This window comes from Mesoplodon densirostris, chromosome 15 (genome assembly GCF_025265405.1).
Source record: "Mesoplodon densirostris isolate mMesDen1 chromosome 15, mMesDen1 primary haplotype, whole genome shotgun sequence".
Lineage (NCBI taxonomy): Eukaryota > Metazoa > Chordata > Mammalia > Artiodactyla > Ziphiidae > Mesoplodon > Mesoplodon densirostris.
In genome coordinates this window covers 50,456,583-50,469,323 of record NC_082675.1, presented here as the reverse complement: position 1 = coordinate 50,469,323, position 12,741 = coordinate 50,456,583, and the positions used below count along the sequence as shown (strand labels likewise).

The 12,741-nt window shown below is 41.7% G+C and overlaps 1 protein-coding gene across 2 annotated transcripts in view; it reads right to left on the bottom strand.

The window, feature by feature from the left end:
- Positions 1-12,741, bottom strand: part of MAPRE2 (microtubule associated protein RP/EB family member 2) — a 162,331-nt gene that overhangs the window by 88,653 nt on the left and 60,937 nt on the right. The window contains exon 1 of one of the 2 annotated variants that reach the window (XM_060119122.1): positions 10,908-11,172. The exons of the other annotated variant lie outside the window; for it this stretch is intronic. Coding sequence (XP_059975105.1) covers positions 10,908-11,026 — 119 coding nt within the window. The 5' untranslated portion in view covers positions 11,027-11,172. Of the gene's footprint in view, positions 1-10,907; positions 11,173-12,741 lie in introns of those variants that run through there. 2 annotated transcript variants of the gene reach the window in all.

Genomic DNA, 12,741 nt, shown 5'->3' with positions numbered 1-12,741 from the left:
ATTTTAAAAAAGTAGATGTCAAAGTGCTATTTTTTATTTTTAAAAATATTTTTATATTAAAAAATCAGTACATTTTCACTAGAGAAAAAGTAGAAAATAAAGATAAAAATAAAATTAAAGACCTCTTTTATATGAGTGTGTGAGGTGTGTGTGTATTTTATACATGTACATTTATAAAAACAGTTACACACACACACACACACACACACACACACACACACTAGATTTAATAGTGTCCCCCCTGGAATTCATGTCCACTCGAAACCTCAGAATGTGATCTTATTAGGAAAGAGAGTCTTTGCAGGTGTAATTAGATAAGATGAGGTCAGGGCCCTAAATCCAATGACTGCTGTCCTTATGAGAAGACCGTTTAGAGACCCAGAGAGACACAGATACACAGGGAAGGAAGTCATGTGATAAGAGAGCAGAGATTGAAGCGATGCGGCTATGAAGCGATGTGGCTACAAGCCAAGGGACACAGAGGGCGACCACGCAGAAGAGGAAAAGAATGAATTCCCTTCAGAGCCTTCAGAGGGAACAGAGCTCTTCCATCACCTTCATTTCAGACTTCCAGCCTCGACAACTGTGAGAGAATACATATCAAGCCACCTAGTTTGTGGAAATTTGTTATGGCAGCCCTAGGAAACCAATACAATACATACATATTTTTATACTAATCAGCTTACTTCTCTTAACATATTTTGAACATTTTCCATATCTTCTTCATGTGTAGTATTTGCACTACATTTCATTGTTCAGATATACCATAATATACCCGATTCCAGATTTTATGTTAACATATTTAATTCCTAGAACTTCTAGTTTGATCTAGTTTCCTCTCTTTTTCAGTTATTATTTCAGGACAACAGAACCAGCAGTCACTTAAATGCGAACAATGACCAAATCATTGTTGGCTCACATAAAAAGATCTGGACGTTCTTCCATGTCCTATAATTCTTTAGGTGATTTTGGAGCGAGGTTTAGTTGTTTGCTAGTTATTGTCCTTAAAGCCAAATGGACACCATCGGTTCTGGGCTCCCTTGTTAACAGGAAAGGAAGCAAGCAATCATCTTATTAAAAAAAAAAAAGTCATGTTCTTGGCCATCGTAAACTAAGGGAATCACAGGATGTCCTGTCGAGTGGTATTTGGCTTCCTTTCATGGAACAACCTCAATTAAAGCAAAAAGAACACTTTCAACTCTCAACTGATCCTTGAGTGGCTATAACTTTCTCAGTCCTAAACAGAGCACAGAAAATAATCATCCATGACCTAGACAGCAAGAGATTACTGCCATCATAGAAGCAGTAATTCATCTGAAATCTGGCCTCATGGTTTTGCAATGAAATGAATAAGTGACAGATGAAAGAAGTTGCACTCAAAATCTACTAGTAGACCTATGGCATTTGTGAAGTCACAAGTGACCTTTATCTTATAGTATCTTTGGGTTTTGAAACATATGTGGTTAAGAAATTTGGTTTTCAGCTGCAAAGATTGTGGAAGCCAAGCATTCCTACCCTTTCAAAAATCACAAGGGCCCTCAGCAGATCCTTTCAGGTAAACCTAGGACCTTACTGAGCTTTTGCTTCCCAGTTTCTAAACTCTACTTGAGGCAATTTCTCCTTAGGGGTTTTGAGAAGTCAGGAGTCAAACTGGCAACAACAACAAAAATGCCAAATTAGATAGAATGAAAAGGAGTGAGCAAGATTTAAAGAAAAGAAAAAGGGCAGAGGAGGCATGTAATGCTTTGATTATCCTGGGCAAAATTTCGAAAGTACGAAAATGGCTCCTTGCTCTCTTTAAAAGAAGAAAACGTTTCTACACACATTTTCCTTTTAAATTCAATAGCAGACAGTTTCATACAGTGTTAAGGGAACACTCAATAGAAAGAAAAGAGTACCTACAGAATTACAGGGTTCTTCCCCACAGAGTTAAAAGAGCATCTCATATCTATCAAGGCCCCAAAGAAAACACAGCTCCAAAATTTAACTTTTTAATATAACTTTTTAAGTGGATTTAGTGGTTTTTCCCTGAGTTAATATAATGATCCTGTTATTATTTTGCAGTCTATTTTAATAGAATCATTTAATATGTATTTACTAAGAGCTGGACCTAATTGCCAGAAAAGGCAGTGGGGATAAAGAACACGTAGAAAAAACTATTCTTTTTCTTGAGAGTTATTATATTCAGGTTAAAAACACAAGACTCAAACCCATTAAAATCTAAGTCAAGACTATATTATAGTATCTAGATTATACTTTTAATAATCCTCTTATAACAATAAACCAACTAATTTTTTAAACAGGCAAAACATCTGAACACACACTTCACTAAAGAATATACACAAATGGCCAATAAACACATAAAAGACACTGAACATCATTAATCATCAAAAAAACATAACTTAAAATCTCAATGGTATACCTGTACACATCTGTAAGGATGGCCAAATTGAAAAGACTGACAATACCAAATGTTGACAAGGATGTGAAGCAACTGGAACTCTCCTACGCTTCTGGTAGAAATGTGAAATGGTACAACCACATTGGACAACTATTTGCAGTTTCTTAAGTTTCTTAAACACCAATGATATTACCCAAACATTCCACTCCTAGATATTCACCTCAGAGAAATGAAAACATTTGCTCCACAAAGATTTATACATGAATATTCATAGAAGTTGTATTCATAATTGCCAAGAACTGGAATCAATCCAAATGTTCACAAGCTGGTAATTGATAAAATGTGGTATAGCCATACAGTGGAATACTACTCAGCCACAAAAAGTAATGATCTGCTGGTAAACCCAACATGGATGAATCTCAAAATCATTACACCGAGTAAAAGAAGTCAGACACTAAAGAGTACAATTTGTGTGATTCCATTTATATAAAATGTAGTCTAATTTACAGTGACAGAAAGCAGAGCAGTGGTTGCCTGGGGCTGTGGACAGAAGAGATATGAACTGCAAAGGGTACCAGGAATCTTTTGGGAGTGATGACTTCAAAGGCATACATACCACCAATACTCATGGAATCATATACTTTAAATGGATACAGTTTACGGTATGTAAAATTAATTCTTAATAGAGTTGGTAAGGTGGGGGACAGCATAGTATAATTTGTTTGAATTTTTCCCAGACTGAATTTCAACTTTTAATGAACATCTGCTATGTGCCAGGTATTGTAACAGGTACCGACAACACAAAGGTCATAGCTTATTATAAAGACAGGGTAAAAGGGTACATTGAAATTCCAAGCAACAGTACTAGCTAACATTTTTAAAGGCATTTACTTTTGCACCATTCACTGCTTGGTATACTTTATATTCCGTATCTCATTTAAGTCCTCATTAAGAACTGTGAGGTTGATGCTATTATTATTTCCATTAGCACATTAGGAAAATGAGGCTTAGAGAGGCTAAAAAGTTCACCCTGGATGAAACAGAAAGGGGTGGCAGAGTAAGTCTCATGCCAGGGCCCAAGCTTTGCCTGCTACCGCTCCCTGCGTCTCTGAGCAGCAGTCTGGGACTTTGAGAGCCCCGTTGGTCTTACGGGGAGGTAGACTAAGTTCTGAATGGGAGGTGACGTAGCAGTGACACTCGTCACACGGCCTGCACGTACGTTCACACTGACATCTTAAAGTCGGTGATATGACCATGCTCTCTGCCTGTCAGAAAGTCCAGGGAAAGACAAACCGGCCTCCCCAACACCAAACCTGCTTTTCCATTTATTGTGTGTTGCCAGCCCCTCTAACGGGTGTTGGAAAGACTTACAGGTCCCCAGGCCTTCCTGTCCTCAGCCCCCTGCCTAGGCGGCTGATGACGCTCATCTCTTTTTCCTTCTCCCCGGAGAATACGTGCTGGAGGGACAGATGTGCTAGGCCCCCAGAAACAGAAAGAGATGGGAAGCCAGGGGGGAAGGGGAGGGGCTGACACATCCACCCCAAGAAGCCCTCATCCTGCGCTCCCTTCTCCACCCCACGGCACCCACCAATCACTCCCTCTTCCGCTTCCTCCTTTTCTAGCAGAGACCTTGGCTCACGAGCTCCACAAGCTTTCTATTTCGTGGTTGCCGCTGGTGAGCAGCAGGTCCCTATAGCTGGGATAATGTATTCAAAGCTCTCCTATTGTTTCTTCTTAATTGGTCAGTCTCCATGGGATCCACTCAGCCTTCACCCAGACGGGTGGGGGAGGGGCAGGAGCAGGGAGAGCTGGTGAATGCAGATGGCCTGTTTCCTGGCTGGTGTCTAGCACGACCGCGGGGGGTCCCATCAAGGCCAGATATTGCTCAATAACTTCCATAAGGGGGGAGTCAGACTCAGAGCTGGGGGCGGGAGGTGGGGCTTGGGGCAGAGGAGAGCAGCAGAGTGGCTAAAAAATGGCCATAACCTGCAATCTCACATTTTTAAGGGCCCCTGCACAATACCTGACACACACCAGGTGCTCAATAAATGAGGAGAGAAACATCCAAAGAGGATACTGACAAAGAATCTTCACAGAGGATTATTTTGCAGTTAGTGAAAGATTCCTGTTGCATACTAAGCAGGCTGGCCGCATCACAAAAAAAAAACGATACTGATCACGCTCCGATGGCCTCTGGGGGAAATGAAACAAAACATGGACTATGCATTGCTATGTGTGAAACCTCAAGGGGCGGATGCTGTGGGAGCACGTTTCATCTGTGATTTGCGACGTTTTAAAGGGTGGTACTTGCGTTAGGCAAATCTTTAATATCATCCATGTGACTTCAACAAGTCCATGATATTTTGAGATGCTTCCCAACACACTTCAGCACGTACAACTCACTGTTAAAAATCAAAACTCATTTAATTTTTAAAATCCTACTAAGGTGTTAAATGAAACACCATTGATTAGGTAGTGCATTTACATAGTCGTAAGCTTTTTTTTTAAACAAAGAAAGGTACCCAGGGACGGTCTGTACAGTTCCACTGCGATTAGTCTATATTCCTTCAGTTTCTCCATGCACATCAAGGAAATATGAATATATAAATTTTCTTTACATAAAAGTTAGTATACTGTACTATTTTAAACATAGTGATGGTCAGTACAAATATAAAACTTGGGGGATCAAAAGAGATAAACCTTTTACTTTTCCCCAAGTGACTACCTTCCCACCACGTAGGTCACTCAACAATGCTCAAACCTGTGCCTTGGGGCTGTATAAAAACTAATACACAGAGGTCATGGTAGGGAACACACACACTCAAACATAGTTTTTATTTACATGCGCCATTTCTAAGAGCTTCTGAAAATTACAGGAGTCGTAATTTTGCCGTGGCCGAGTATCAGCACAAGAATCACAGAATTACTTTCTTGGGGTCAGAGGTACCTCTTCACCTCAGATTTCTTCTGTCAAGCACTGCCTTCCTGCCTGCTGTCCCCAATACTAGAGGCTTTTCAAGAAGGGGCTGTGCATGATTTCTCTCCGAATTCAAGTGCCTGGCATGGAGCCTGGCGTATAGAAGGAACCCTGTAAGTGTGCTGAAAGAACAGATTCTTAGACTGCCGGAATTCTGGCTTAAATTTTAATACAACAATAATTGTGTAATTATTTAAAGAGTGGAAATTTAAAAGATTTTATTATTAATAACCTGAAAACACATTTTGGCTTTCCAAAATGACAAAATGGAGGTGGACTGGGGTGGGGGAAGAGGAGCCCATGTTAGTGGCTGCTCCTTCTCCTGATTTGCTGAGCACCAAATGCAAACCTTACGCAGAACCAGGAGGGCTCTTGCATGAGGAGAGACTACTGTTTGTAACCAAAGTAGAACTGTGAACCCAAGAACGCAGCCCTGAGATGTCAATGCCGCCGGCATTTTTGACAAATTACCTCTCAGGGCTTTGCCAGGGTAGGCTCTCTTAAGAACAAAGAATTCATGTTTTATAAAAGAAAAATAAACACTACTTCTAGGAAAAATAAAACGGTGTGCCTCATAGGAAGAGCACTGTCATGTTAAGGATGATGTAACAACAAGCACTGGCTATAAACCTCGGGACCAATTCTGTACGCAAGATCCCAAGTTTTCAGACTTCTGCCAATGCACACTACATAGCGTGTACTCTTCATTTTCAAGTCTCTTGCCCTATTCCTCTTCTGTTCCAAGTCATAACCCAAATCTGGCTCTTCTGGCACATTTTACCTGCCCGAAGCAAATGAGGTCTAGAAAAAAGAAAAAGACTGAGCTCTAGTTATGTTTCCTTTACTAGATACATTACACAAAAGCGTCCATCACTAAAAGCAGCCATCAGCTTGACCATCCTATGCATCTATCACCACCTTCCGCTCCTTTAGAAAAAACAAGATAATGCTTTAAATAAGTCTGCACTCTCTTTTCACCCAAACTGTTGGTCTCCATCAATGTCTCTTAGCTTCCTACAGCACCCTGGCCTTGAGGATGTCTTTTTCTACTTTGAGTCACTGTGGGCTCAGGAAGTGCAAACCACTTTTGCTATCAGACCAAGCCAAATATTCACAACAAAGTAAACGTGTTACAAAATGAACAGCTCACACATCTGACTTTGAAATAGAACTCAAGGTCCTTGAAGGGGCATCTGGCAGAGAGCTTGGCCAGAGTAAGACTCTCAAGCGTTTGTCAAATTAATTCTCCAAACCAAATGGAATATTTAGATTAGTCCCGATATATCCCCCTCCACTGATCTAAGGGATTATTCATTGAAGCTTCAAGAGGTCTCTGTATATATAGGAAAGATACTGCGTATGGAAATCAACCTCCTAAATTCGGAGGACCATCTCTGCTAAGATAATGCACCGTAAAGAGATAAGACCAGTGACAACCACTGCTGAGCAGGGGTGAGCCTCTCGCCAAGGGTACCGGGAAGACCATCCCCTTAACAGACGCCCTGACAAAGGATCCTGAAAAGAAGTTCAAAAATTGGGCACCTAATAATCAAAGCATCAAGTAACCTTTAAAAATACTAAGAAAAATGTAAAGGACAAAAATCACTTTTTCAAAAACCTCCTATGACAGTAGTAAACCCAGATGATACTAATATATACATAATGGAGATGTATGAAGGAGACTTCTGCTGTCTGCAGCTGCTATTCAGGGGAATGTGATCTGAAATCCACATTCTGGTTAAAGTGAGGCGTGTTACAATAGCTTCTATTAAACAGAACACGCTTTCACAACTATCTTTTGTGCACAAGCGCGTGCACACACACACACAATATTTCTTTTTGTTTTCCTTACCACGAGTTCATTTTTCAAAACTGGCAAAGTTGGATGTCAGAGCCAATGTTTCAGGCTTAAGTTTTCATTGTGCTTTTCTTTACAGTCCATTGCCTGGGGCCAAGTAATTTTTTTTTTTTTTAAGTATTCAGAAACACATGCTACTGTAGTTGTGTGTTCAAACACCCATGTGGAACCAGTCCTCTGGACTTATACATTCGTTCTTAAAAGCCTGGAGTATGCAAACAAAGATGCAGTGGGCAGAGGGCCAGTTAATAAATTTCATTTCCTACGAGCATCTGCATGAAACAGAGCTAGAGAGGGTCGCCCCTCCCAGGAAAGCAAGAGCAGGACTTGTTCGCTCTGTGAATTAAACAGTCACCTCAGATGGCCCACACCACATTTATTTTTTAGGCAGCTCTGGATAGATATGGATTTCTATCGCTCATAAATGCAATGAGGAAGCTGGGGCTGAGAAGGCGATCACACAGGAGTGGACATGAGCCGTGGAAACACGTCCAGTCAGCTCTGCTGAGCCATTTTTGCACTTGCTCTTTTCAGTTGAAATTGCTAATGGAAGGGTAATTTTCTAAAGGAAACTTGCTCTGCTAATCGAAGTGCACTCTGTTTCAATAATGATTTACCACCCCCTCTAGTAGAGGCTGTAAAAATGGGTTCTGTTTATACCAAGAGATACCTGGATCAAGATATCTGGGTTGTGAACCATATTTGATCCTTATTTATAAACAATCTAGTGCAAATGTTATGACAATAATGTCTCCTCCTGGGAAGAGCGACCACTTGCCCCCAGATGGAGCCAGAAAGAACAGTCTTGTTCTCTGCGTGTCTGCTTCTCCTCTCACCTGTGCTCCCAGCCAGGTGAGGGGTGTTCTTGTCCTGGAGTACCTGGAAGAGTCCCCTTTCAGTAATAACTGCACTCTTCTTATATTTACATACCTCTTTTAAGATGGTGTTTGTTTTAAATATTTGAAGTTAACTTCACAAAAACTTTTATAAGAATGTGATGAGAAAGTCTATATGTAATAAGCAAATGTAGAAAATAAAGCCAAAGATTGAAGGACCTGCTGCGGCCCTACCTAGAAGTCAGTAAAGGAACCACAAAGAGAATTTCCTGTGATACTCCCAGGGCTCTCGGCTGACTCAGGCCCCTCCATGGCACTCCAACAGAACTCTCAAGCTCACCTCATTGTTGGGGGCCAAAATGAACCTACAGCCAAAGTAAAACTTATGTGGTTAAATCTCTCCTCTGGCTTTCAAATTGCCTTCCAAGGTTCCTCAGCAATTAAATGGCAATATTACTCCAGCCTCAGGATGCCAAAATAATTATGGAACACTTCCTGGATAGAAAAACGTGTCACATTTTTCCTTCCCCTCCACCCCTCCAAAAAAATAAGTGGTAGTTATACTACGTTGGTCATCCACTTTAAAAGAAAAGCAGACCAAGGAAAATATCAAGTGTGTCTGTCTCCGTGTGCACTCTTTACATAACACAACACAAATGTAATTTTGGAGTCCTCTTTCTTCATTTAACCTATGACATCTCTCACTACAGCATCCAATACTCCTGTTATATAAAATACAAAGGTGATGATGCTCTTAGTGACTTAAGATTTTGCTCAGTCAGATCTTTATTCAAATTCAGTTTTGTTTTTCACATAATTTCAGGTACCATACAGGGGCTCAGAAAGCAAACTGGAAATAGTTCAGGAAAAGGAAATAATAACTTGGACTGAATTTAAAAGGTGAATAAATTTTTATTTTAAAGCAATAATTCATCAACAAAAGGTAGCATTTAACCTTTCTACCACATGATTTTTCCACTGCCATTGCAAGTTAGTTCATATGACTAATAAAACCCAACCAGGCAACTGCCTTCGTTCGGCCCATGTGGTAAAATTCGAACTCTATCTTAAAAACAACTGCCACCTACGTGCCAGAGATGAAATCACTGAAGAAATACTTCAAATTTATCACCTATAAGAGCAGTTTAAATAAGTGCGGTTTAAAAGCAACTCAGAGTTTTTGTTTTTGTTTTTGTTTTTAAATTCTACTTTAAGCTTTGGAATGTCCAGAGAAAGGTGAAGAGAAGTAAAGGAGAGAAGGGACCCAAAGTTCCAGTCTCATGGGTCTCCAAGAACACCCCTCCAGTCTCATGGGTCTCTGGAAGCTTCCAGAGGTTGTGGACCAATTTTGGTTTATATTAAGCAAATTTATATTAACCAATTTTGGTTTATAGTAAGTGCTTGGTTTAACCAGCACTTGGAATCTCTAAGGATGCCATGTCAACATATTACTTGGAACCATAGGCATGAGATTTTGGTGACCTCATGGGCACAGCCAAAATTAACTCCCAGTATTTATGTAACTGCCAGAGATGACAGGGCAAAGATTGCTTATAATTTTTTTTTCAGTCAGCTCATAGCACTTCTTTGGTCAAAGAGAGAGGATGTGGGGGTACTTTTGGCTCTATTTTTAAAATATGCAATATTTATACACACACAGATGAGTCTGCCCATAATACCATCTGAATGTTTAGATGAAGGCATTAAAAAACAAAGTGATTTCCTGTTGCTCGCTGAGAGGATGCATTTCAGAGGTATGTGTGCTCTGCCTCAAAGCAAAAGCATTGTTAGCGGTTATCAAGGTAACATGTAAAAATAACTACCCCAGTGCAAAAGAACTTCAGAGGAAATATGAGCGAAGCTATCCGTCTCCCTTCAAGTCTGGCCTTGAGCTGCATTAGACTCTAGCTGCATTCTCCATTACATTGTTATCCTTATCAAACAATGCAAACAATTTTAATGAGCTTATCTACTAGAACATATTGCCAGATATGCTAATGTAAAAACGATGCCAACCGTACAGGCTGCCTCATTAATCAAAAGGCTCACAACACAATGACCAAGATCAGTCCCATCCTCAAATCAGACCTCAGCAAAATACCGGAATTACCTTCCTACTGTAAATAAGAAGGGCGGGCTCCCCCACCCATGCGGAGGCCATAAACTCCTAAGAAAATGCATAACGGCACCCAGTTCTTTTCAGGTCCATTGCAGTCCAGTCTCTCTCTAATAAACCTTGGGTTCTATGGAGAAAATTTTGGTGAATGTCTGACACCGTGACCTCTGCTGTCAATCCTTGCACCAATCAGCGAGCAGAATTCTTACAAAGCTCCATCAATCTGGCGGTTCAACATCACAGACTGCAGCTTAATCTAGAGGATTCCATCTTTCCTGCACACACGCACACCAGGGCAAGCGCAAACCTTTTCCTCACCATCCTCCTGGTTCCCTGTCTTCAGGCACAGCCTACCTCATGGCTCCTTTAAAATCTAAAAAGGAAGGAGGAAAGGAAGTGCTCCAGCCTGTCTCCCTTTGGAGAGGGGGAGAAAATTGCTTGCATTTTGAAATCAATGTGGAAGGAAAGAGATGGAGGGAGACCCCTTGCAGGCAGCAAACCTATTCACAAAATGCTTTCCATCTGCAATCAGGAAGCCTCCGTGCACACCCAACATGACACATGGAAACAGATAGCAAATAATCACAACCGCCTTTACAAACGCCCGTCTGCAGCCGGGTCCGGGGGCAGCGTCTGCTCTATTATATAACGGGCGGACTTCCGCGCTCCCGCCCGCCGCGGTCCCCCGCCCGGCGCCGCTCCCGTGCCAGCCCCATTACCTGTAGGAACGCTCCCCGCGCACTGTGTGCTTCCGGAAAGGAATGATGGTCCCGTTATCCTGGATGATGTCGTTGTTGTTCTCGCCATTTGGGGACAGGGTTTGGGTCGGCCCGGGCATTGGCGCACTCCCGAGGATGGGAACAAACCGCTGTGGGCTGGCTGGTGAGGAAGGTGGCTGCGTCTCGCCTTCCCGCTCGCCTGCTCCTCGCGCAGACCGCGCCTGCCGCCTGCTCGCTGCTCGCAGCTCCCTTCTCCTCCTCGGATCCCGCCCCGCCCTCTCGAGGCCCGCCCTCCCGGCTGCTGACGTCAAAGCGCCGGCAGCAGCACCCTGGTCACGTGGCCCGGCCCATCCCCATAGCAACCCGCTAACTCATCACCTCGTCTTGATTAGTGCTGGGCCCCGGCGTGACCACGCCAGCGGCTCCAAGCAGGCACCCGGGCAGGCCTACATCTGGCATGTAAAACCCCAGGCCACCCCCGGCCCCCCTCGCAGACTCGCCTGGGTCTGAAAACCAGCTCTTCCTCTAACCATTTCCTTTCCAACCCGAGCTCCCACTGCAGCTGTGTACACAAAAGAACGATTCAGGCAGAGGGGTGTGGGAGACCCTTTAACTCCTTCAATACCAAGTTCTTGTGTCATGAAAATTAAACTCCGTCTGGTTTCAGAAAAATATAAGACGACCTGGTAGCCTCCTTCTAGAAAGTATATCAGACTAAGGGGTTATATCAGACTAAGGGGTTCCAGGTTCCTCCCCCATTCTCCAAACAGCAGTAACCGCCTCCCCAAAAGTAGCCCCAAACCTGAAAAGCTAAGAGGAAGCTGCATTTCCTTCTAATCAATATACCTTTACGTTAATAATGAGAAGATCAAAGATTGCAAATTAAGAGATTTTCTGCACAAAAGAATCCCCAAGAGTTAAAAAAAAAAAAAAAAGATAACCACCATTTTAGAACATCATGATTACACACGACCTCCCAATTCAAATTCTTATACTGTCTCCCGATATACATAATTAAATCCTTGTCATGTATTTTATTTTCTTTGAATTAAACACGTGAACATCCAGTTTAGTATTTGGAGGCTCTCAACATTCAAGCTGTTCTGTATCATTGCAATGGAGCTTTCAAATACATTGGCTAGGAGCCAGGTACTATTATTATTACCATCCCTATTTTAAAGATGAGTAAACTAGTGAGATTAAGCAACATGCTCAAGGTCACACAGCCAGGAAGTAGTGAACTGGAACTTCAAAATGACATGCTTTTATCAATGTGATTGGACAGTGGTGGTCTATGTTTAATGTGAACTCATAAATGTTATAGATCAAGGTAAGAATCAAGTACTTTATGTACTTCTCAACATGACCACTGTGAAAAGAGAGCCGTGAATAGAATTGCTAGTACTGTGCAAAGTGTATGGATTAGATTATAAATTCTGAACAGATTCCAGATGTGTCCAGTGCTTTCCTTCAGAAAGAAGAAGGGAGTTTGAAGGATTCTCTGCTTATCAAAAGTGGTCTCTGACCCTTTGTGGGGTGGGAAAGGAAGGAGAATTGGAATGTAAAAGACAGAATAAATATATGTAGCAGAAAGTACTAGGCTCATGCCTTCACATCATTGTATGGCTTACCAGCTTTATCATTTTGTGATACAGATGTTAAAACAAGTAAAAAAATTTGTCATTCCTGACAATTCTCCAGCATATTTCCCTGGTAATAAGTTATTTCTGGCATCAAGCTCCTAGAATTAGAGTCAAATGGTTTACAACCCAGATGGTAATGATAATCTTAAATAAGGGGGCATTTTTTCCTATTCTGTATTCTCCTTTTGAAC